Raw genomic sequence first — 27275 nt, 5'->3', positions numbered from 1 at the left:
ATGCCTCTTAAAATATAGAAGTATTTGAATAACATGGTTGTTCAAAGCAAGCATTCTGTGTACCAGAAAGCAAATTGCAGGAATAATTGGAGCTGTGCTGGTAATAAAGCCGTTAATAGAGTCTGAGCACATCAAAGGGCAGCATACAAACAAATAAAATCATTTTCTACAAAGTTTATATCAAGGCAATAACATCTTCTTTCCTTAACAATGTGATGAAGAAATCTACAAGTTGAGCATGCTGACAGGACCTTGAAATCCTACAAATATGGGCCTAAAATGCCTAAGTGATCCTACGAGTCCCTTCCTGTATCCATTCATCCATCTAAACCTTTAAGTGACAATGTATTCATTTGAAGTGCAAATTCACGGGTTAAGTGTCAACATGTGGTGTTGAATTCCTCAAAAGTGGCATCAGTGGCTGATGCTGAGTATCAAGGAAGGAAATAACAGTAGGAAAATTAAAGATAATCTTTACTTATAACACAAAGCAACACCAAGTCTTGTGTTCTTATATGGTGGTTCTTATATGTTGGTTCTTATATGAAGATTCATGTACAGTTTAGTACAGAAAATTAGTAGTAATAGTTGAGTTTGTGTGTACAGTTTTGCAGCAAAGGGGACAGTCTGCTCTTACAAATCAGATGTTTAAATAGAATAATACATGCTCATAATATTAAGTATTAAAAGAAGCTGGAAGACTAAACCTTTTTCTTGGAAAAAAATACTTGGTAGGGGAGCAATGTTTAAACGTTTCAGCTGGAGAAGAAAAAAGCATATAATGTAAAAAAATATATAATATAAAACTAAATATAAAATGTTATTGGACTACAGAACAATTCAGGACCTCTGGAACCCATCTAGTTCAATCTCCTGCTCAAAGCAGCGTCAGTCAGATCACATTGTTCATGGCCATGTCCAGTTGTGTTTTGAGTATCTCCAGGGCAGGAGGCTCTGTGACCTCTAGAAAGCTAAACAAGAAGTCCTGCACCTGCAGCCTGATTACTAAAGCATAGAAGAGGCTGGGAGCTAATTGTCTGGCAAAGGCCCTGAGGATCCCATTGGGCAGTGAGCTGAGCTGAGCAGCTGTGTGGCAGCAATAAAGGCAAACCATGTCCTGGAAAACCTCAGGAGGAGGATGGGCAGCAGCATGAGGACTCAGCCTGGAAGACTTCTCCATATTGAACCAGACCTGTAATATTGTGTCTGATTCTGGTCCCCTCACTGCTCTATTCAAGACAGGAAGAAATCTCCAGAGAGCGTCAGTGAGGAAGCTGGAGGTTGGAGAACCTGAGGCAAGACTGAAGGAACAAGATTTGCACTAGTGAGAAAAGAAGGCCTGCAGGCATCTAATCACAGCCTTCCAATTTTGATAGGGTGGCTGCGGTGTTCTCAGGGGAAGGACAAGAGGCAATGGACAGAAGTTGCTTCAGGGGAAATCAGCTTGATACAAGGAATAAAAAAAGAATAGCCAACTGATATTTAGAGCACCTAAACATGAGAACAGGCTAAGTAGAGAGGTCAGTATTTCCACACTGGAAATCTTGAAGACCTAGATTGGCAAGGCCTTTTGTAACCTAATTGAAGAGCCTGCACTCAAGATGGACCAGATGATCTCCAGGGTTTCCATCCAACACAGACTTTTCTGTGACCTATGAAGTTTATGTCACTAAAGTTGCTACCATAGTTCTTGGTATAACTCTGTGCTGCATGCATTGTGTCAAGCTGGTCTTGCCCTCTCCTGAGTTTATTTAAGTGGTGGAAAAAATATACTTAATCTTTCTAGTGTCTCTTAAAACACTCTCAGGAGAACTTTGCTTTAAACTGCTCTAGTGTCGTTGCTTTATAGTAAAGGATATGATGGTCTGTGTGTCAGCTGTGTATATTCTGGTTTTTTCATGGAAACCTAGCCATGTTTTGGCAAAGTTCAAGGCCTTGCAAACCCGTATTTTGTGCATATGTTTTGAAAGGACTTCTGACTTTGACAGCTAAAATGTTTTGTGTCATCTGTAAAACTTTGAATGTGGTGGAAATTCAGATAATTTTCTCTCTTGAGTAATGGAATATGTTTCCCTTAGTTCATTCAGGGCTAAAGGCTGGTATTAATTTTAAAAACTACTTATCATTTTTATAGACTAGTACAGGGACAGGTGTTTGAGGTGAGATCATGGAGCCATTCTCTGTATGTATCTCCTCTGGCACTTGGTCACATGAAAAGGAAAATTGTTGAATTAAAACTTAAGAGAAGAAATAGACAAATTGTTAAAACGTGGGAGAGAAATAAAGGAATAAATGTTCTGGCACTCTATGAAGCACCTTATCCTTTAGAAAGCTGTGAGACACTCCAAGGTCGATGGAAAGCTGGCTGCCCAAATAATTGCTATGAGAAATGCTGAAGTGAAGAATGGGATGGGGAGATTTTGAAGAAAATATATATTACTAAAAGGAATAAATCTATTTTAATTGGCTGCACAAATCCAGGGACACTGGTGCAGAGATAGCAATCCCAACAATGAGAGGGAGGTGAACAAGCAAACAAAGAGCATGGACGTGGTCTGTCACTTCAGGTCGACTGTACCTGGTAAAAAAAGGCTGTGCAGCAGGGCAGGTGCACATTAACAGAAAGCAAGGAGAGATTGTTCAGGTTTTTACACCCAAGTAAATTGCTCTCCAATAGCACTACCTCATTTGTTCCAGCAGCTGGGAGATATTCACTTCTCAGACATGGCCCAGGAGAGGCCAGTTCCACAATAGAAGAGCGTGTGTTTGGAAGAGAGAGTTTCAGTAGCAGAGACCGTGATGAAGCTGGGGGAGAGGCACTTAGGAGAGGAGAGACTGGAATTGAGGTCTCTGAAGCAGGTCCTTATTGGTCCTTGGGGGAGAAATCAAGAAGAAAGAATTGAGCTAGAATATAAACAGCTGGGCTTGCTGTGAAGATTTGCACTAACCAAACTCCCCTTTTCAAAGCAAGTGAAAAGTGAAATCTGGATATCTTAAATTCAAATGAAAACTTTAAAGGACATTTTTTTTACTTTCTTTTGCTTTCACCATGCAATTCCTTGTTTCTTCCCTGTCAATATAATCCACACATCTCAGAAGCAAGGAAGTTGTAAAAGAAAATTAATATTTGTGAAACTATCTTTGTGAAATATGATTGTGAGATGACCATTACAGAAGAACCTTGAGAAGTCAGATCATACCATTAAGTCAGAAAAACATTATGAATTTATGACAGTCAAGCAAATTTATAAAGCCTCTGCTTAGCAGAATGGTATTCACCATTTATTCTGACTGTGATGAAAAGCAGTGATGGAAAATCAAATGCAATAATGTATTTATGACAATTTGTATCATAAAAAGTGTAGAATAGGTACCAATAAACGTAAAGATATTTATTTGTCTTAAGACAAAGGGTAGGAAGGCCATAAATCAGACCCAGTGGGGCCCACTGCCATAAACAACAGGAAAAGGGTAAACTAGGCCTATGGAACTAGCAGTCAAACATTGAGATCTTCCTTTCCTAGCCTTCAGCACTTGACTCTGCATTTGTATTTTTTTCCGATATTTTGTGAATCTATTTTCACTATTCAAGTGTAGAAAGTAGGTATAGTACATAAATAATAAAAGTTCATGATGAAAGTTAAAGACCTAATTATCTAGACTGCAGTTTATTACAACACTTGTAAAAAAAAATGTTATGTGAGGACTTTTTTTTCCTAATGACAATATTTTCCCTTGAAGCTACTCAGAATTATGTGTCTGTGTTCCTGGGGAATGTTTACCATATTGCTGTGGAAATGGGAAGAGGCATGGACAATTCTGCAGTCACTATAAAAGGAAGCAGACAGGTACAAACAGAAGGTTATGGTGTATGAGGGAGGGCCCACAGGTTTGTCTCTGTAATTTGTTTTCTATTAATAAAGGGAGATGAAATGTAATAAGTGTTATGAGTACTAAGTTTCATTTAAGGTCATGGTTTACTTGGAGTAAGGGAGGCTTTGCAATGTAAATAAAGAGCAATTTATTATGAAAATTAGCACAAAACTATCTAATTTTTACTTCTTCATAGAGGGAAATTTGAAATTCAAATCACTGGCTGATGAAGGTTATTAAAAATGCATTAGAGTTGAAAATGTAGCTGTGTGTAATTGTCATAATAGATACTCAAAATTAATTTGTCCCAAATGACAATTAAGCTAAAAGAATTTTCAAATTATTAGCTAACAAACTTCAGTTAATTTTAGAAACAAATAAAATAAAAACATTTTTAAAAGTTTGTAAAAAATCAAAACTATTTTAAAATAATCCTAAAAGAAGGGTTACATTTTGGCCTAGAATAATTCCTTTTCTTCTCGTGTAAATCACTTCACTCTTCCAATTTTCTTTTACCTCAGTTTCTCTCTATTGCATTTTTCTCCCTTTGACCTTTTTCTCCCAGAGATGTCTGGACCACTTTGAATGTATGCGCACACACACGTGTACAGACATGGTCTGAATTTAGATTTAACTAAACTCATTAATTTTCCCTCTGTACCTGGTAATTTTGCTTCTAGTTGATGCATTTTTCTGATGAGGAATCTCATAGGTGGACTACTGCAGTTAATACTTCCTCAAAAATATCTGAAATGGCTCTAACATAGATGTTTATATTTAAGATCAGCATCAAAATGCCACTTTTGGCATTGTTTGCTTGGGATGCGAGTTATTTTTATGGACACTGAGGCATATTTACAACCTTTAAAAATCAACGGAGGGGAAAGTTTTTCTAAATAGTACCACTTTTGTAGTGGGTGTGTAAGTAATAATGTTTTCTAGAAACAAGACAAGCCAGGAGCTGTCAGCTAGTGGATATGTCTGTGGTTGTGCTTGTAGATGAGCACACATGGGCTTGCAGCAGTTGCTGCTGTCCATGGCCAGCAGCGCATCCAAGCCCCCAGCTGAGTCCTGTGCTCGTGTGTGTGTTTCTCCCCTTTGGAATATGGTGAGAAAGCCAAGAAGAATGAATGCAAAGTAAAAGATGTCTCTTTTCCTGGATAATGTAATGTATTTTTTTTCTGACTATATCTCTTGATAGTTCAGCAGATACTCAGCATTTTAGAGGTCCTTAAAATCTGCATCATGAGTTTGTTCTCAGCTGGGATTTTTTCCCCCCGTGTTATGTTAGAGGTAAGCCAGCCTTTGTCACCTGCTTCTGACCCCAGCCTCCCCCATGGTTTCAAGATCTGCCTAAAGGGAGCTACAGCTGAAATTAAAGGCTTGCACAGATTGAAACAGATAGGAAGAGGAATTGCACCTGGGGCTCGGCCACTGGCATCATGTACAGCATAGATACAGGCACAATAATTGATGTGCATGGAAAGCCTGCGGTTGCTTGGATCCTCCAACACTCCTGACCCAGTTTGTCAGTGCAGTGAGAGATTTTGTGGTTAGGGTTTGAACTTGCAGTTCAGCAGGAAGAATTATATATACGCATCACTTACTGCGTTCAAGTGATTACTGCATGTAAGTGATTTGTTTTCAAATTTAGTCTATGTTAATAAACACTTATTTTTAATTGAGCTGATTTAACAAACTAATTTTGGAAACTAATGCAAGCCAGCTGATTTAAGTAAATGAGAGGAAAATGTAAAGGAAGTTTTGGAAAAGTATGTTCCTCCTTTTCTTTCCACTCAAAGACCAGTAACATATTCCTTTTAATTAACCAATACCTTTGGGTCAAAAATAGAGCAGATCTGGACATAATAATGTACTTTGGGAATGTCAAAATTGAAAACTCTGAAAACTGGAAAGTTTCTAAGTGTCCAGTGTATTTTATTCACCCCACAAGGATATGAGCACTCATCTAATGATCTAGTGCTCATAGTGAAATATTGCATAAATATGGTTTGCACACCTACTTACTCTGGCAGGAAGTTTGATATTAAAAGCATTTTTTTTAATTGCAGCTGAAATTTGAAAGGATAATTGTGAAACCTATTTTATTTCAGTTGTGAATCATCTTCCCCCTCTGCCATCTCTCTCTAGCACAATGTTATTTTTCAAGTGTGCACCTGGGTTGCAAATTAGAAAATTTGTGTTGTTTTAGTATTAAGGCATTAGTTTGAATTTTGTTAACACTCACTTTTACAGAAGGCTGTATTTTTCCCCTTTTATTTTAATGTGTGCACAGTAGCCTGGTACTCAGATTGCTCTTCAAAATGAAAGGTTAGATTGGAAAACATATTTCAAAGGAACTTTAGGATAGCAAGGAAATGGGATTGAGGAGAACTGGGATTTTTGTTCTGCCAATGACTGTCTGTACAATTACGCCATGAAGTGTGAATGCATTTTTTTCAGTATGTATTTTAAAATCCTAATTAAAATGTTTGTTAAGGGAATAGGTCCATGTGCACATGAACTGATCAGATTTCGACTATCACTTTCAAACACCAGGCTACCAGCCAGAACCAGAATAATCCCAGCAGGCTGGTTGATTTTATGGGTTACGCAGCAGCTCAATCCTGACAGCATTACAGCAGCACGGCTTGAGAGAAAGTAACTTGGCTTGGAAAAATCCCTACATCTTTGCGTAGTAAAGGAACCTGATATGACTTTAATACACTTCCTCTGCCCTGGTAGGTTTGATTTAACAACCCTGTCAATCAATTTAGCATTTAAAGTAGCATAACAAAAGCCAGAGGAAGATTGTTTTCCATCCTTAATTTTTTTAGAGTTCATTGAGACGAAATTAAGAGTTTGTAACTGCTTATGTGGTGAGTGATCAGTTATAGTACACCATGAAACTGGGTACCAGGCTGTAGCCCATATGAAAGTCAGATGTTCTAATACTTAGAAACAGTTAAAACTGAAAGAATGGAGAGAAGTTTTCTTTATACCCTTTAAAATTTTGAGCCTTCTTTCCCCTTCTCCTAATCCTTATCTCAACCCCATGAACTTTATTTTAACTGGATTTTTCCCCTCTTCTGCTCCAGTTATAGCAGAGGAAGATGAATAAATGATTTTCATGAGTGCACTGGAGTTTGGCCAGTAGTCAACCCACTACAGTTGTAAATAGTAATATTTTTTATTTCTCTTCCATTTATTTAAATTTGGAGGAATTAAAATCATTATTTTATTTTGTATTCAGTCTAAATTTACATAATGTCATCTAGGTTTTCTAAAAATGCTGACAAATTCAAACATGCATTTTTTTAAATCTCAATTTTATCTGGAGGATAAGAAGGAATTATTCATTATCCTTCTACTATCAGATCTACACATATTTCTTCCCATCAAAGTTTTCTTTTTTGCCCTGGCATTACTGCCTTATACTTAGCCTGATTTATTTTTAAATATCTTCATTAATTCTGCCCAGTTTTGTGCGTTGTTTTTTTTTTTATTTTATTTTTATGATGTACTTTTTCAGTTAACAGACAAGATTCTTACTGTTGTTATAGATGTGTTTTCCTTTCAATACTTAGAGGAATGAACATTTACTTGGTAGAAGTTTCTTAAAAACTTACTCTTCTGAAATAGCAGCTGGAGACCTGCCCTAGAGGCGTAATGTGGAGGTTGATATGCCACTCTTTGGCAATAGTCCTGGAGAGTGTTGTTACCATGACAACTCCTTTTCCAAGGGTAAATCCACATGCAGTTATGGGGAAAACTCTTCTGTTCTCATTCTGAATTGTTTTTGCTCTTTTATGATCCATTCTTTCACTTCTCTGATCTTGGGATTTCTCTTCTCCCTTATTATGTTTCTTTTGTAATCTTATGCTTTAAGATTTGCTATTCTTTCATTAAATAGGTTTTTTTCTCCTTTTTTCTGCCTCTTAGTACATTTTAACCCTGAAGTCCTGTTCTCCAGTCTCTTGCATCTCCTTGTCCTATTGCTGGTTTTGTGCAATATATGCTGATGTTGTGGAAATGTGTTTCATCTTAAATACTCTGAATGGCCTAATACCATAAGGGTTTATCCAAACCCACAAAGGTCCAAATATCCTTGCAGGTCTGTTAGCATCCCTTTCTTAGACTTAGAAGTTATTTCTTATGAAGAGTTTTCTTGTCCAGCTCCTGCTCACAGCAGAGCCACCTCTGAGTTCCAAGGTCTGAGCAAACGTGGTTGCACAGGGCAATGTCCAGTTGAGTCTCCAAGGATGGAGATTGCAGAGCCTCCCTGGGCTGCCTGTCCCACTGCTGGGCAGTCTTCATGGTGTGAACATCACTTCTCATATGCAGCCTGAACATCTCTTGTCTCAGTTTATGCCAATTGTTCATTTTCCTTCCCCCCAGGCACAGCTGTGAAGGGCCTGGCTCTGTCTCCTCAATAATCTCCCTGCTGGCACTGTGTGCACTGCAGTTAGATGCTCCCAAAGCCATTCCTGCTGCAGGATGGAGAAGCCTCTTCCTTCAACCTCTGCACCCCACAGGGCAAGAGGTGCAGCTCTGGCTGTCCTGGGGAGCCTCTGCTGAACTCACTTTGTCATTGGAATCACTTTTTCATTGGAGTCCCAAAACTGGGCAGGGTATTAGAGGTGTGATCTAATGAATAATGAGTAAAAAAAAAAAAAAAAAGTCACTTTCCTTGATTTATGGCCTGTGCTTCTGTTAAATGCAGCCATTTCCCCAGTCTCAAAGGTCTTAATGCTTTTCAGGCAGCACACTGCCTTTTCTTAAGAGCCCAAACCACATCCAGCTCCATCCAAAGCTGTAACAAAACTTCTACTCTGTGGCAATTGGATTTAGCAATGTCAAAGGAGCCACTGCTAGCTGCAGACAGTGTCACTGAAAGCTGAGCTGGAGGCAGATGTTAGATGCTTTGAGATCCTCTCTGTGGTCCTCTGATCTGTACTGAGCCAACATCTTGAGTTCTCCTTTTGCAGACTGGAGCAGCATATTGGTGCCTCCTTTGCGCTTTTCTTGCTGTGATAGTTGCCATGGCCCCAGCTTTTTATATCACTCTCTTATTGTTGCCATGCTGTTTCTGGTTTGGGGTGGTTCTTTAGTGTCTGGGCATCCCTCACTGGAGTCCCTGCTCCTTGTCCCTGTGATGGCTTTTGCTCTGTCACGTTACTGCTTGTGTGGTATTACACAACAGATGGTCGTATGTGGGCCATTATTAGGAAATAAGAGGATAAATGATTGCATTTTATAGCTTTCTCTTCTGCTTCTATTTTTTCTAGTTAGAACTTAAATGACAGGAAGGTACTGTGCAATGCAAAACAGAAACCCATTTATGTAAATTCAGACCTTTTCTTCTGCCCAGGCAATTTCCAGGACTCTGCACAGTGGAAATAACATTCAGTAGATGGAATTGCAGAATAATTTCCCTCCCAGTTTCATATGGGTGGCACATGTTTGGAAGAATTCAAATAAGATATAACCCAGAATGGGGCACTTAAGGTTTTATTCATGGTTTTTGTGGTTTTCATCTCTTTTGGACCTCCTTTCTTATTTACCATGGAATTGTAATTTTTGTAGAGATGCAGATATAATAAGTGATTTGGAAGTAATATTTCTGTAATTGTGGAAGAGTTATCTCATCTATTTAAATGTACAATTTGAGAACCAGACCCCACAATGTGTTATGTACAGTCTTTACAAATCCATGTAATACAAAAGGAAATCCTACATCTTCAGCTGCATGAGTAGAACAGATTTTTAGTACAAGAAGCAAACAAAAAATGTCAAGTATTTGTCATTAATGAAGTGTTATAGATTAAAAAGAAAGTGTATTGAATTGTTCCTAAAATCCTTCCTCTTTGAAAGAAATAAACATAGTTCCAAAGAAAGTAATCAGAAAAGAAGAAAAATACATAAATACTATTAAGAAGCAATGCATCTCAGTTAATATAAGCCTTTGCTTAAATTAAGTGTATTTTGGAATTTAATATATTTTCACATCTAAGAATATAACTAAGATACTGAAATGATAACAAAACACTCAAACATTTTAAATTATAGGTGTTATAAGATGCATTGACAGTAACAGTTTCATAATATAAAATATTTTGCTAGTATAATGAAATTGTGATCTTGTAATTATTTCCTGTTATTTACCTGGATAAAAAATGCTTTTTCAAAAAGAAGACTGATAGGCTGATAGGCAAGGGCTTCAGTGCTTTAGAGAAACCAGAAGTTTGTTTCTAGAAATCTATTATCTGATCTTTTCTAGCTAGACAGATGCAACTGACCTGTGTGTGCTGTTCAGAGATTTTATTTTCCATATAACAAACCTAAATAATTTCCTTGATCATCAGCCTATACCTGTGTTTCCTGCTATGGCTACATGACACCAAAGGCTTTCTTATATTAGTAGTTTTCCTACATTTGAATTATTTACTAGATATCTGCAGCATGGCTTTTCTGGAATTATATTACAGTTGGTGTAACTAGAGGCAAGTGGAGTTAGACTTCTGAAATCTATCAGGATGCTTTTCAGATGGTTTCCTAGTCTCTTGGCACAGACATGCACTAAAACTGAAACAGACCAATCGTTTAGTATTTCTTGTAACTCAGTCCCCTGGCATCTGAAGATGCTTGCTCATTCTGATAGGGAGTAGGGAATTGAAGGAATTTGGTATTAGTGCCAAATTTAGGATCTTTATGCAGAAAGGTGACTTCAATTTTCTGTGAACTTCTCAGCTTAAATATTATTATCATAGACTTCAAGGAAATGTAGAATTTTTTTTTTCTAAGTGAGGGCATAAGCTAAATACTTCCTCTGATCCTCTTGTCTTTTTTACGGTGTAGCATGAGATTTGTTAACTGTTGGTTCTTTTAGAGGAGTCCTTTGCAGTTTTTTCTTTTGTGTTTAAGGTTGATGCACTGCTCTATGCTGGGTTGTTTTTTGGGGTTTTTTTGATGGTTGATCCACCCAGATGTGGCTAGACAGCATTTACAAAGTGTTGATAGTTATGGACTTTATTATTCCTATGTCACATTTACTAAAGGAAGGAAGTGGAAGCTCTGGATGTGGTGTTCTGCCAGATGAGATGTTACACCAGCACAAAACAAGTTAAAGTTTTGGGCTTATCTCCAGACCAAGATAAAGAAAAAACAATAAGGATGAGAGGAAGTGCATTGCATTACTTGAATCAATATTTTAATGATTAATGAGTGATCACGATATATGAGCAATCGTGTCAGAGACCTTAAAGAACTAAAGGCTCTTTCACCTTCTTGTTCAGTGCTTGATGAATCTGTAAAAAAGTATTACATTTTGGTGAACAATCCAAACATCCAAAAGTATTTGTTTCCAGATCAAGTGTGTTTCTTTTCATCTGTGCTGACAAGGAATCTTTGAGATTAAGCAAATTCCTGGCTGTGAGAGGAACCAAGTTACAATTACCAACGCTGATGTGTAGCCTTGAGACCCTGATGCAAGTCTAGCCTAGTATAATTTTGCAGGAGTGAGATTATGCCTTTACCAGTCCTAGAAGTTATCCTACCTAGCAGCCCTTCAAGGCTATGTCCTTTTATCAAATATTAATGAGAAGTAGACGACTTGGATGCCTCTGATACAGCTATGTCAAGCCCCATCCCCCCTCCACAAAGAAAGAAAAAGACCTGTATAATAGATGAAAAAATAATCTAAAAGAAAGAAAGAAACCTTGGCAAATTTTGGTAACGTGTGAGCTTAGTAATTCTTCCGCATTTTTTCACCAATCAGTGTTAAACTGTCTTTCTAGAAAAAAAGCAAAACTAGTTTTAATGGCTGATACAAAAAAATCAAGAAATAGAAAAAAAAAACAGACTAGATGGGCTGCTGAGTGATGGACATATGAAGCAGGAATTATTGATGAGGAGTAGGAGAACTGAGAAATGGTCCAGGTGCTAAGAGTCCCTAGCACATACCACAGTGAGCAACATATGGAGAACAGCACTAAATGTTTAGTAGAGAAAAGAAAGTCTAAGTTAACATGCTGATGGTAGTGGAAATTTGTACACTACATAATCATAGCTTAATAAAAAAAAATTTAAAAAAAGGATTTATTTAACCTACTGGAAGAAATCAAAGGATGAAAAAAATAAGAAAAAATCTATTTGCAAGTTTGCTCACTAAGGAGGCAATATTAGAGATTTTATTCATTATTGAAATTAATGGTGTTCTGGACAGTTACAATTTGGGGAAATAGGAAAACTGATTTGCAAAGTTTTTGTTGATTTGAGTTGTTTTCAGTGTTAGCAAAGTTTTAGGTGAAGTATAGTCCCACACTGGCAAAATGCTCTTTTTTTTTTTTTTAACGTCTAAGTAAGACTGTTACAGATGTAATGGCACAGAAAATTTTTCCCTTTTTTATGTTTCTCTTACTGATGCAAGGTTATCAATTGTCTGGGTAGTTTCAGAATGATATTTTGGTGTTGTGAAGAACAAAAATATTTTCAATGTATTAGACTGAATTTTGTAAACAAGTCCATTATTATACCACAGGGAGCAAATTTTGGTATAATGCTCCTTGCTTAAAAAAGTAGATCTACCTAATGTACTACTCAAAAAATGGGGACGTTTTTGTACTTTTAAAAAATTTTATTAGTCTTTTAAGACATTCTTAAAATCTGCTAAGTGATGTATTAAATTATTTCAAAGTAGCATGATTTTTATAAGTTTTCTATTTGCCTTTTCAGTAGCTTTGATGCTTTTCCCTTTTAAAAATGCTTATTTTTTCTTTTTTCTTTTTTTAAATACTAGATAAAATTTAAGCCACAGTTTTAAAAATCCCTGAGATAAAGCAATCTGTTTCCAAGGCAAAGTTCATCTTTTCCTTCACACAAGATAATATACTCTCAGGTGTTTTTTAATGGCATATGTTCAGCAAGTAGAGAAATGACTCATGCTTAATTGGCATTAAATCCAGAATTCAGAATTTCATTAACTTAATTCTCAATCAATGGGAGGATAGACCTTCACAGTTTTGCCTCTGTCTTTCTACTCTGAGCATGGAGGGAAGCATACAGTACAATTTGAAAAGATGAACTTTGAAGCAAATATTCATCTCTATTTTATATTGAAAATTATATAAGCAATAGAAATACTGAGGGGTTTATTTGATAATATGGCCTTTCTAGTTGTTAGTGTAAATTTGTGTTCCTGAAGTGTTCTCATTTCTTTTTCTGTTAGCTTGCCCAGTAAAATTATACTTCTTAAAATCTTTATAAGATTCCTGTGTCCTCAAAATGTTGTAGCTAAAACTATTTCCTTCAGTTTTTGTAAAGCAAGGCATTCCAATGAAAAAGATATGATTTTTGAAGAAAAAAAAGCTTACCTGTCAGAAATGCTTTGGCCACACATGTTAAACCACTAAAGTATTTGACAAGGACATAAGTATCTCACAATATCTCATAATAGCTTCAAATATTTCCATTTTTTACGGAAAGGTGTAGACAAGAGGGATATGATTCCTGTGTGAGACTACAAATGGCTCAAAAAGTTTATCTTAAAGAAAGAAGGTAAAAGTCAGGGAGTTTGGAAGAGGCAATTAATGTAGCTTTGTCACATTGGAGTTGCAAGAAGTTCTGTGCTGTCTAGGGATTTTAGAGACGAAGGAAAATCGAAATGTGTTTAAAACAAATACCCTTTTTCCCTGAATGGAGACTATGTTTCTTCACTTGCCTTGCATTTGTTCAACTTAATCACTCATATGGGTACCAAAAAGCAGCACATAAGAATTTGGCAGTGTTTTCATTGTCTCTTTCAGACATTAAATTCCCACCAGAAAATAAAAAGAATTCTGTTGTATGTACATTTTTTGCTGACAATATTCTTGAGTGTGTGAGGGATATTGCATATGTGACTCTATTAAACAAGGCAGGATTAATGTACTGATCAATAAGATGACTCAAAAAATCATCTTTGCAGATAGCTGTGTGTGTACTCAGGTATGTCTGCATTCATGTTTCAAACATAAATTACTATCAAAATGTTGTGGTTTTAGTGCCAAGAATGTAAGATTTTTGGCTCTATTATCATTATTATCTTATAAGCATCGCAGGATCTTTCAGTAAACTGTAACACTCAAATATTAAAAAAGAATAGACCTCTACTATATAACAGAGACTAGAAGAAAGCTTAATATGCCTTGTTGTCACTATTCAAAGCAATTCTATTTCCTTTTCTGCTATTCCAGAGAGAGAATTTTTTCCTTTTAAGTACAGAAAAATTTAAGGCACTTTTATCTGCATGGTGAGCAGTGTCACACATGCACACTCATGTGAAAATGTCACTTTCTGTATTAATTGCTTGTGTAAGAATCACTGGAGCTTTTTCCTCCTATCAGTGTTTTCCCTTTCCTTTTGCACCACCAGCTATTTTTTAATTTTTTTTAATAATAACCTGAACTTTTTCGTGTCCTAAATAATCTTAAATATTTTGCTCTTATATCTTGTTATTTAGCAAGACTAGAAGATCTGTACCCTGTCAAGACTAGTAGATCTGTACCTTGTCTTTAGCAAGACTAGTAGATCTGTGCCCCTGACTTTGGGGCCTTCTGTGTCTTCAAAACTCAGTAATGACTTATGGATTTGGTATTGTTCCCTCAGGTTTTGAATTCTAGAGTCTGCTCTCTCCTCTGCCTAAAAATGCTTTCTTTCCTCTCTTTTGGGGGATTTCTGTGAGATTACAAGAGCCCTCTCACACATTAGTTCATTTATCAGATCAAGAAAAATCAACAGATATTTCAGTAACTTCTTTAATGGGACAGAGATATTTGTGTTATTCAGTCCTTCTCTTTTCCCCAAGCCAAAAAGTAGTACAGTACATGGATTCTTACAGAGCCCCGAAAATGCATGACAAAAGTTAAAATTATAAGGGATTAGGAGCCAAATTGTGAGGCAAATGCACCTGTGTCCAAAAAAAGGTCAAAAGGTCAACCTGGAGAATACAGAGAATTTGGCAGTCAACCAAAGGTCAACCTGGATAATTTCTGGCAGTCTTACTTCAGCCTATAGGAAGAACTATAGAGTAAATATAGTATTTGTGAAAGGCAGCATGGATTTACCAAGGATAAGTCATGCCTGACCAGTAAGATCACCATCTATGATATAAGATCTTTAGCAAGGCTTTCCATATTTTCTCCCATGACATTCTCAAGTTGAAGTTGGGACATTATTATTTATGCAGGTGGATGTCTAGATGATGTAAAGATGGTCGGCTAGTCAGACACAGAAAGTTGTGGTCAATGGGTTGGTTATTATGTGGTTATTGGGTTGGTTATTATGTGGTTAATGGGTTGGTAATTAATGTGGTTATGTTGGTTATTAACGTGGTCAGTGTGGTTACCTGCTTGGAAGGCTGTAGCAAGTGTGGAAATGGTGCGGTCTGTACTGGGACCTCTCTTGATACTGTTATCAGGGACCTGGAGGAAATAAGGGAGCTGCACCAATGTGCAGAGAGCAAATTGGGAAGGATCAGTTGATAGGCTTTTGGTAGTCAAGCTGCCTTTTCCGCAGCCTGAATGAGCTGGATGAATGGGCTGACATGGACTTTGTTAAATTGAATAGGAGCAAGAACCAGGTGCCAGCCTGGGGATAGAAGAGCCCCTGTGATGTCACAGGTTTGGCATCGGCAAGCTGGGAGCAGGTCTGCAGGTAGGGCCCTGGATCTTGGTGCCTCAGCCAGCAAAGCTCCGTGGGCTGTATGGGCAGAACCATGGCCAGTCAGTGCAGAGAATTATTCTCCTCAGTTTAGCACACATTAGACCATGCCTATAATACCGCATCCATTTTTGGCCCACCTGTTACAACAAAGATTTTGACAAACTGGAGTGAGTTTTGCTGAAGGCTGTCAAGTTTAAGACAGACTCAAGAGCAGTCTTCAACTGGTCCCAAGTTCATCAGCACATAACACATTCCTCTTCATGCTTTGTCTCAGTTCCTTTTGTTAGCTTAATGCCTTTCACTGCTCCTCTGCTATCAATATTTTATTGAAATGTCTTTGCCCCAACGTGTTCCATTTTTTTGGAACTGCACCATATAAAATCTCCCCTGCTTTAAAATTATTTTGAGCATGTGAAAAGGAATGCTGGAACTGTACACCAGGAGCATAACAATTACAAAACAAAACAAACAAAAAAACCCCAACTTCATTCAGTCCATTTTTTCTGTAGTCATAGAAATCCAAATTTATATGGACATTTTTCTGGAAATTAATTTTGCCTGAGGCAAATGTCCTGCCTGAGAAAACCTAACTCTAACAGGATAAAGTTTGCCCAGAGTTCCAAGAAACTGAGAAAAATATTTCAGAATATGAAGTGTTAATCAGTTTAATATAGGCTGGGCCACCAGATTGGAATAACATATTTTTCTTCCATTTTTGTTAATTGTAGTTATATACATGCATCAAAAGAAAATGGAAATAGATTGAATTTTTTATGTTGCAAATTTGCTGCAAGAGTATTTTATTGTTGATAAGTTTTTCAAATATTTAGAAAATAAAATGAAAGTTTGAGTTCTTTTGAGGATGACAGATACATTTTAAAGACACATGACGATCTCCCCTTACAAATGTAGTGATACTATTTGACGTATTACTTGAGTTACCTTCCTTAACTAATGAAGCACTGTTCTTCCAAAATTAGGTTTTCTATTTGATGCAGATTCTGAAACTGATCCAAGTTGTATGAGTATAGAAATTGAAAAATAGATTATACTAAATCCCAAGGCTGAGTTGATGTCATTGTAAACTATTTCCATGTAGGACTTATTAAAGAAACAGAATTTTGTGGAAATCTATTAGAGAAATAGAGTTATTAGAGTTAAGTTTTGCAACTTAAGACTCTACCTATTTATGTGTGTTTTTTAACCAATTACCAAGCTTATAAATATATAATCCTTGGGGTTTAGGAATGGTACTCTGCAGTTTAGTTCTCCCACCAAGACTCAAAATCAGACTGCTGCTCACTCACTCCCCCTTCCCCTCCCCTTCCCACTCCTTTGGAATGGAGTTGAGAATTGGAGGCACAAAAGCTGAAAATCATGGGCTGAGATAAGAATGATTTACTAGAAACAGCAATGAGACAGAAAAATGAGCAGTACCAGCAGCACAAAGAAACAATTTACATGGAAAAGCCTGCAACAATATCCGGCTCTTCCCCACCAGGCTTTCTCCCCAGTGGAAGAAGAGAGAGTTCCTTACTCCTGCCCCTGGCAATGAGTGAGGTGGAGTGGAATAACATCTGGGCCTTGCCACACACTTCTCCTGCTTGCTGTGAAAAATTAACCCTGTCCTGGCTGAAACTAGGACAGGAAAAAAAACAGTTTATAGTAAAAATTGAGCAGTTAAGGTTAATATTTTTGTTTGTACTATTTATACAGTGGTCTAAAATACTTTTCTTCGTTTTAAGGTAACTGAGCTGCACAATATCAAAAATATAACCAGATTGCCTCGAGAGACAAAGAAGCATGCAGTGGCAATTATCTTTCATGATGAGACATCAAAGACATTTGCGTGTGAGTCAGGTAAGTAATTGGTGCTTCATCTCTAGCTTGAAGAAATCAAGTTACACATCAAAGTCTGACTCGGATGAATTAACTCACAATGCCAGATAGAAATTCTTAGCTTAAAGAAATTTGTGGTAAAAAAAAAACTTTGGAGTTTGGGGTTCAGGTCTTTTGGGGTTCGGTAGGGTTTTTTTAATATATGATGAGAGCTGTTAGGGGTGTTACAGAGCTCTTTTTTCCATTATTTTTCTTTGCATGCAGATGGTTTAAAGACTGGAGGTTTCCAACTAAACTTGTAAATCTTAGTAAAAAATAACCTGTAAGATGTTATTAAGTCAAGATGTGAAGCATTCTTTTTTTAACAAGCTTTGCTATAGGCAGTTGCTGAAGTAATAATTATCATGCCATTGCAAATAAGTAGCAAATACCAGCTAAAACCTCAGGATATTTTAAAGCAGGGTGTCAAGCAGTCTGTGGTTTGAATGACTCCATAGCATAATGACTAGACTAGCATAGAACAAGACTTGGACATTAGAGTACACAATGGCAGGCTGTTACTTGTGAGACGCTGAGCACTGCACAATTAAAGTGCACTATTTTCATTTGAAAGTACAATTGCACACATCTGTGTCCTACAGTATATTTTGGGCATATTTTAACAGAAAAAAAGTTTTTTAAAGGAGTGGGAAATTCTGTAATGATAAAGTTTGTGCTTTTTTAGTGACATACTTGAAACTTTGCATTTTAAAGGTTTATGTAGATAATACTACATATGTATATATATATGTATATGTATATAGGTTTGGGGTTTTTTAATATATATGTAACATTATGTATATATGGTGAAAGGCCTAGAAGAAAATCTATATGAGGAGTGACTGAAGTTACTTGGTCTGGAGAAGAGGAAACAGAGGAGAGACTTCACTGGAGTCTACAACTTCCTTTTAAGGGAAAGAGGAGAGGCAGACACTGATCTCTTCTCTGTGGTGATCAGTGACAGGACCCCAGGGAATGGCCTGAAGTTGTGTCAGTGGATTTTAGGTTGGAATTAGGGAAAGGTTCTTCATCCTGAGGGTAGTTTAGCCCTGGAAAAGGCTCTGCAGGGAAGTGATGACTGCCCCAGCCTGACAGAGTTCAAGAAGCATTTGGAAGTTTTTTTTGGGCACATGGTGTGACTCTTGGCACTGTCTTGTGCAAGGCTAGGAGTTGAACTCTATGATCCTTGTGGATCCCTTCCAACTCTAGATATTCTATAATTCTTTATCAATATTATCATATAAACATTGCATCATGTACAATCTAAATAATAAATTAAATACAGTGAAACAAAATCTGAGAAATGTGGAGGAGGTTAATGGTGTGCAAGGTCATGAATTATGTAGCTTTTAGACCAGATATTGCAAACAGTAATATGTATATTCCATCATGAAAGATAGACTTTTTTTGTTAATTATTTTAAGTTTAGTGACACACATAGAAAATTTGTCTGTCTACAATTGCTTTAAGCGATCATTAGATAAGTAGCCCACATTAAAGATTTTGAACTCTAATCTGTAGAATTGATAGTGACTCTGTATTATGATTAATAATTGAATAAAAACATTTTAGTTATATTCCAACAGCACTGAAGTCAGTCCTGTGGAAATTTTTTCCATTTGCCTATGCATGCATTCCCCTTCTTTCCTAATGAGATCTTGTTCCTTCCCTAGAATTACTGTGGTTCAGATATATTTGAAAAGAGTGAGAGCAAGTCATGACTTCAGAATTCTTTCACCAAAGAAGGGACAAACCTAAGGAAGTTCAGCTTCTCTGGCCCACTCATCCCTTTCTTCTTAACCTTGAACCCAGTTGTAAATGCAAGGCACATGTAGTACCATAAGGTGCTAGCAGGGTGTCCGTATGAAATGCTCTCCTTTTATGCTCTATACAAAAGTGTGTTTTGAGTGGACAGAACCCTGGGTGAAGTGTCAAACAAGTGGAGAGCTTGTGGACAAAGAACAAATTTCAGACCAGGATAGGTGATGTAGCCGGTGTCTGCTCTAGACCTTTTCATCAACAGGAGAAGGCAGATGAAGCAATCTCGGGGCAGGTGGAAAAGCCTTGTAGTCCCAGGCATTGGTGTTCCTGGGTGACTTTAACCTCAGCAGTAACTACTGCAAGGCCAATAAGGCTGAACACCAGCAATCCAGATTTCTGAAACAGATTGAAGAAAATTTCTTGACACAGATGATCAATAGTGTGATGAGGGGAGATGTTTGTTCAGGGACATGCTTGGCAGCATCCTGTGGATCCTTGAAGGGCAAAGGAGCCCAGGAGAGCTATCCAGTCTTCAAAGACAGCATCCTCTGAGCACAAAAACTGTTCTCCCCATTCTCAGAAGACAAGCTTTACAGGAGATGAGTATGAATGGATGTGGAGCTCCTGACTCGCTCAAACACACACAAGAAAACCTACAATGAAGCAGAGACTGACTCCTTGGGAGGGATACAGAGGCATTGTCTATTTACATGGGAATGGAGTTGAGCAAGCTCCTGCTCAGGCAAGTGCAAGATAGAAAAGGTTTCTTAAAGGACATCAGGAGAGAAATAAAGGCTAAGTAAGCGTGGCCCTATTGCTTGCTGGAACGGTCGACATAGTGACAAGTCACGAGAAAGGCTAAGGTACCTTTTCTACTGTGGTTTTCACTGCAAGGCTTTCACTCAGGCCTTCCAGGTCCCTCACCCCCTGAACTTGATGAAGTATTCATGGCAGAGGAAGGCATAGTGAGGCATCATTTAAATCACCTGGATTTCATACAAAAGTAAGGGGAGCTTGATTGTCAAGAATGACAAGAAGGAATATCCAGTTAACTGAACTCCAGTCAGCTCACCTCAGTCCCTGAGAACACTGCTGGATCAAATCACATGTAAAGACATGAAGGACAGCAAGGTGAATGGGAGAAGAAAAAAATACTTCCCATATGCAAATCATGTTTGCCATGATGAGGTGTCTGGCAAAAGAAAGGCAGTGATTCTTACACACCTTAATTGTAATGGTCTTTGACACCCTCTGTAGCTTCCTCCATAGCCCCCAAAATCGGTGGGGCACGGGATGAACAACGACACTATAAAGTGGACAGAAAATAGGCCAGACTTAAAAAACCAAGGTTGTGAAGCCAAGCCTGCAGCAAGGATGTAGTGGATCCCTAGAGTCAGTGCTGGGACCAATACTATTCAATGTCTTCATTGATAATCTGCATGATGTGGTGAGGGTACTCTCATCTGGTTTGCAAGTGACAACAGGCAGGGGTGACCCAATTTGGGAAGGCAGGGCTGCTTTCAGGGAAGGCAGGGCTGCTTTCAGAGGGACCTGGACAGGCTGGAGACATGGGCTTGCAAAAACCTTATGAAGTTCAGCAAGAACAAAAGCTCTTTGCCCTGGTTTATGGTAATCCCAGCCATGAGGCAGGCTTGGAGCCAGCTGTTGGGAAGCAGACCTACTGAAAAGGCTCTGAGGTCGTGGTGCACAACACTCCCTGGACAGAATTATTAAGGCTCTTCACAGCAGATACTGGAAAGTGATCCTTCCTTTTTATTCAACACTTGTAGGACCACATCTAGACTGCCATGTCCAGTTTTGTGCATGCAGCACAATATTGACATATAGGAGTGAACCCAGGGGAGGGCACCAAGAGTCAGGAGCACATGACATATGAAGAGAGATTGAGGGTTTATTCAGCCTGGAGAAAAAAATATTTCAGAGCATCTTATTGCTTATGTGATCTGAGAATACAGAGAAGATAGAGCTATAAAAGCATCAAATACCTGGCTGTTTCTGAATGACTACAAATCTTGGCTGTGAGCATAGTGGAGTTTCAATTAGTTTGCCTTTCTCCATGCCTTCAGTCTGTCTAAGCAGTATAGACTGCATGACATCTATGAGATGAGAAAGATACACAGTTTTGTTTCACTAAAATCTGACTCTCTTTAACTCCAAATCTTTTGTTTTCTGAACTAGGAAGATAGGGTCCAAAAACAAATTTAGTTCCCTAGTCATTTCCACAGTGAATTCTGTCTTCTCACAAGGAACTGTTACCATTTTTACTGCTGTTGAAATGTGCCAAGTACTTGGCTTTCCTCTCTGAAACTTAACAAAATTTAAGGAATGTTTGAAGAACTTGCTTCTTATTTAAAATGGGTTTCTTTTCTTATCTTGCTTAGTGGCACTGATTTATATGGAAAAATGCATAGACTTTTACAGCCTCACAGTGTATAGTGATGTACACACAATGGTATTTATTTTGGCAAATCTTCTTGCCACTTCTTTGGTTGACACAATAACTTTATTAATCCCTCTTCTTTCCAGTGGCTTCAGTGTCAAAAAACCACTCAAGTGGTTTTGACTCAAGGCAAAAATCTTCTAGAATCAACACTACTTGACCTTGAATTTTTTAGGGCTCCAGAGTTTCATAATGTGGAAATTTTTCTACCATGAAGCCTCTGAATATACAGAAGCAGATGCCTTGTTTCTTATCATCTTGACTTCCAGGGAAAGATGTAAGGAGAGTAAGGAGAGTAACATTAAACCCATTGCAAAAGATCTGCTGAGCATAGAGTCAACAATTTTTTGGAGAAAAGGAGAAAGGAATACTCAAAGCTGAGTTGATTTTAGGGACTGAACAATGTGAGGGAGGGGTTTTGTCAGTGTTGTACCATAAAATGATTTTAAATAAAGGTATCATTTTGGTTTTGATAGCAGGAGCTGATGCCTTCTCCTCTGTGCCATCTTAAAGTGCCAAAAAGCAGCACATTTTCTGGCACATAGCTTTCTTAATTGTGGAATTAGGCACAATAAAATACTATTCTGTTTTAAAATAGGTCTCTAAAGATGCAGAACACTTTAGCTCTCCACAGAGAGCCTGAGAGCTCTGATACCAGCCCACTGGGTGTGCTGGCTCAGAGCCTGTGGTTTTTTCCTAAGCTCCTGCAGCTTTTAGTCCCTCATCTTGCTTATTGTCTTCAAGGCAGCTACTGGCAAATCTGAGCTCTGGGTGGGCTGTAACCCCTATATTTCCATTAGAATTTCAGCAAATTAGTAATCTGAGACACATCTACTTGTTGGTAATCTTCATTTGCCTATGAAAACATTCTACAGAAAAACAAATCAGACTCCTCCATATGCTTTTCTTATCACCTACCCATCACTACCACCAGTGCTCCCAACATCTACAACAGCTGCAGAAATGTGTTCCATTCTGAAGCCCTATTGAAATATTTTGAAGGCAAATCAATCTTATATACTACAGTTCCCTGAATAAAAGCATGGGATAACAAGTCTTTAAAGAAGAATTATCCCTCTTCAGGAAGAAAGGAAAGCTTCTTGCTGTTACTATATCTGTTTCTGACATCTTCTCTAAGGGGCAGAAACTTGTGACTTTGGTGATTAGCAAGCAACATTTTAAAATTCTCCATTACCATGAGAATTGTTTCAGTGGAAGCAAACTAATGAGAAGTCAGGGCTGATTAACTAACATGAAAAGTAGTCTATAACTCAGTGAACCTACAACAGACTTTAAAGCGTGGGAATTCTTCTTCAAACTGTGGGAAATTGCTGCTGCCCTAACAAGGAACATGCTATGGTCTCAGTTGGAGCCTTCCTGAATATTGTCTGAAAGTTATTGCCATTAAGGGAATTTTTGTGTGGTTGTTTGTTTTGGGTTTTTTTTTTAAATTAAGAATTATGAAATTCTGGGGTTTTTTGTCTTCATTCTGAAGTGTATAATAAAGCAAGTGGAGAAGGTATTTTAGCTCTGGATTCCAGCTGCTGGGTTCGACACGCTGACTTTCCTTGATACCTTTGCCAAAAAAGTTGTTGGGCTGGGTCTTGTTTGGTTGGGGACCTTTTGTTATTATTGAGGTTTTTTTTCCTTCCGGTAGTGTGCTGTCACTTGTGTAGTTACAGCCATGCCTGGATGCATGTATCTGTTAAGATGCCTTTCTTCCTGCAAGCCTGGTATCTGTAATGTGACTGTAAGACAAGTGTCTGAACTGAGACAGGTGTTCTGAAATGCCCTTTAAACTCTCACAAAACTTCTAGATGTGACGCAGTGAGCAATGGTGGCTGTGCAGGACCAGCAATAAAAAGAAATTGGAGGGCATGAGTACTGATTTAATCTAGAATTTTATGGTGCTGTTTTGGAAGATGCTAGCATGATGATGATTGTGCCTGAATAATAGCTAGCTTTTAAGGAATGCTGCTTCTGATTTGCACTAGTCAGGGACAGACCATATGGGGACTTGATTTTTCCTTTAGTGATGACAGCAAAATACTGAGTGATACCAATCCCTGGGCATTTTATGCTTAGTGGCCCCTCCAGCACAGGTTTGTGTAAAATCTATTCTGATGTCTAAATGACAGAATGTGATGAAAACTGATGAACTTTTAAATCTAGTTCTTAAAAAATAAAAACAAAATATTAATATGAGGGGAGTTAAAAATATTATGGAGATAGAAATAAGAGAGACAAATAGAGCTGAGAGGTGATTGTGGTGACTAGAGAATAGAATGATTTGTGACATAAGGATCAAAATTAGGAGAAATCTTAAAACTTCCACTGTTAAGCAAAGCAGACACCCCCTGGGATACTGACCTTGGTCTGTGTTCTCTTCAGTACAATGCCCCACTCTGTATAGATGTACATTAATTGAAGGGGTTTCTTTCTTCCCAGGCATGCATGAACTGCAGCTCTAGAGTCATTACAACCAAGAAGCATCCTCATTATTTTTAAGAGGTTATACTTTGGCTTTTCCTTAAAACTTTTGCTATTCAAGTCCTGGGGAAAATAGAATTGAGTTATTGCAAAGGGTCTATCAGTTACTTTATTTGAAATTTCTGGTTTAGGGGTTTATGCATTCATGTGGTTATTTTGGCTCAATTCATCATTTTTATATCTTGAATTTCTTGCTTCTGTGATGGTTACCTTGATAAAACTCTTTTAAACACCTGCAACATAAACAGGCTTTTTCTTCTTTATTCTTGTGCTTCATATTCTTTTGAGTGCAGTCAAACTGTGATAATCAAGTTTTGTCACAACTCTCCAAAGTTTTACTTTGTTGAAATTTAAAGTCTGTTGGTGTCAACTGGCAATGTGTGTTTTTTCTAGATTTGTATGTATTTTTCTTTTTAAATCTGTTTTAGCCATTTGTTAGTGTTGCTTTCTTTTCTTAAAAAAATACAGTGGTGGTATCATTTGAAAAGGAACAAGTTCATTTCATGTTTTTACTGAAAAAGCTTTTGGACAATTAGCAAATTACTATTGATCATGAGTTGGGCTTTTTCTCCTTGATAGTTTTCACAAGCAAAACCACTATGTGCTGAAAGAGCTTAACAGATATCAGTGGAGTATTAGATGCAATTCATATTACTGTATCCATTGACAGTTAAGATGCCTGGAGGTTTTGCATTAAAATTTCTGTGAAACTTTGAGACTTTGAGATGAAGCATCAGTGCTCATACCTGCTGTTATAACAAACAATACATATGGCTATGTAAGCTTTAAAAATAAAGCTTAAAAATAGAATTGTTATTGATATTTTAAAATAACCAGATTGAAGTTCCCATTTTTGATGTTATTTTTGTGACTTGAAGCTCCAGGATGATGGAGGCAGTGAAAGTGGAGAACAGCATCCTAAATACTGTTTGGGCAGTGAAAAGAAGAATACAGAGTTCACATTTTGGATGCAGAAAAATAAACCCAAGTAGTCCAAACTATTCTGAAACATGGAATATTTCACTTTTAACATGTCAGGGATTATTATATGAAAATTTATGACCTCAGCTTTTCTATTTTCTGGTTTTGTTTGTTTATACAGAGAGAGAAAGGAACCTGCACTCTCCAGAAAGCATATGGCTCATTGGAGATCAGATGCATGCTGTCACTTCCATATGTAACACATTGTCTGAGATCTAAAAATCAGTGAAAAGACAGGCTTTTTATGAAGCTGAATATGTTGCTCTGGATTCTTACATTCTCCCTTTTTTATCACAATTTTTGAAACACTATCCACTTTCAGGGCAAAATTCAGTCTGAGTCATGGTGATGTTAAAATTTACTTAGAATGCATATACTTTTGTTCTGGGTAAATAGTTTCCTTTTCAGTACTGATGAGTTTTTGTTTCTTTTTTTCTTTTTTTTTAATTTTGCCTGTAAATAGGCATCTCTGCTCTGACTTTAACATATATAAAGTTGAAATATTTGGACTCTGCCTCTCATTGCTCTTGGTTGCCAGTTGATCCTCATTTTTCTTGGTTTTCTGTCTGAACTACAGTATTACAATTTTCTGACACATACTGGTAATATGTATTACTGGCAAATGGAATGAATGCAGGAAATTGTGCTCCATCTTCAGGACATAGCTGTTGATAGATCAGGTTCTACACTGTTGCTTTCCATCCTTTTCAGTCACTTCTAGGTTGTTACTTGACTGCACACTTAGTTGTAAAATTATTTAAATGATATTTTGGGAAGACTAACTCATATTTTAATCTTTTTTTAGTAGAATGCTAAATTTGAAAACAGTAGACACACAAAATGGTCATCATCTTTTCAGCACTTCTTCCATGTAGGGCCCTGAGCTAAGAACGCTGCTGCATTCTCAGTTTATAGGGCAAATGTGGGACAGGAAGGAAATAAGCAGGAGCATGCACAGGTGCTTTGACAAAATATAGGAAAGCTTTAACATTTCTAAATGCAGGAATTGGGAAAGGTAAATTTGTTCGAAGACTGCAGTCTTTCGGAAACCCTAAAGTTTAGACCTTGAAAGTCTAAAACCCTAAAGTTTAGACTTTGAAAGTGAAAACCTTTGGAGACTGAAATTTGTTTTGGTTCTCTAAATTATGGTTCTCTGATTATGTTGTTGTGTAAATTGCAGAAGTGATAAGGATTCAGTTGCCCTTGCTGTTCACATACTGTAAACTTGTCTGGAGACTCTTTAATAATGTCTAACATAGTGGGTCTGGATAGGTGCTCTCCATAATTGGAAATTCATGACAGTCGAGTCAAGTTCCAGGTGACTGGGGGAGTAAAGAAATATTGTGTCCATCTTCCCAAAAGGTAGAAATGAGGACCCTGGTAGCTACTGACCACCCAAGCCATTCTATGATCCTAGATAGAGAAGTATTGTTCATGTGTCCTGGACAAATATAGTAAAGCATAGACACTATAAGTGTTTTCCTTATCACAGTTTTACTTAAAGGTATTGAAATCTATATTAAATATAAACTGTTCCCATAAGAACAAAAGACAAAGACGATAGCAAAGATAATGATGAATTATCTATTTTAGAGTGCATGTAGAACTTCTTGAGAGTAAAAAATTAGGAAAAAAATCTTCCTGCATGCAGAAACTCAGCAAGATCAGAAGACAAAGAGAAGAGATCAAGAAGATTTCAGCTTCATCTGGTAGATGGTGCAAGTTCAGCACCATCTTGAATAGTGAATTTAGAGTTACCTGGAGAAATGCATGAGTCTCAAAGCCTCTGCCCTGGAAGTTCAACATACAGTTGCCCTTCCAAGTAAGCATGGAATAGAAGTGGGTTAGTGATGCTGAAGTCTAGGATTTCAGGCATGTGAAGTTGTGGAATAGTTTGTTGGACTTTAATAGAAAGTGTCGTCGTTGTTGGTTTGTCAGTCTTTAATAGAAAGTTGCTCACTTGTTGGTTTGGATTATTGTACTTTAGAGAGGGGGTTATAAGCTGTTAAAAATCAATGAACATCTTAGTATCTGGAAGCTCTATGCTTTATACTAGAACAAAGTACATGTCAGTGAGATGACAAAAGCCCATAAAAATGCAGAACAACATGTCTAATGTTTGGCTAAAAAA

The 27275-nt window shown here is 37.4% G+C and overlaps 1 protein-coding gene across 1 annotated transcript in view; it reads left to right on the top strand.

The window, feature by feature from the left end:
- The window catches only part of DOK6 (docking protein 6), a 252940-nt gene that overhangs the window by 99202 nt on the left and 126463 nt on the right, over window positions 1-27275 (top strand). Inside the window, exon 3 of the mRNA XM_074547905.1 lies at window positions 17319-17433. Within this exon, the coding sequence (XP_074404006.1) occupies window positions 17319-17433 (115 nt within the window). The remainder of the gene's footprint in view (window positions 1-17318; window positions 17434-27275) is intronic.

This window comes from Zonotrichia albicollis, chromosome 1 (genome assembly GCF_047830755.1).
Source record: "Zonotrichia albicollis isolate bZonAlb1 chromosome 1, bZonAlb1.hap1, whole genome shotgun sequence".
Taxonomy (NCBI): Eukaryota; Metazoa; Chordata; class Aves; order Passeriformes; family Passerellidae; genus Zonotrichia; species Zonotrichia albicollis.
This window is presented reverse-complemented; position numbering and strand designations above follow the sequence as displayed.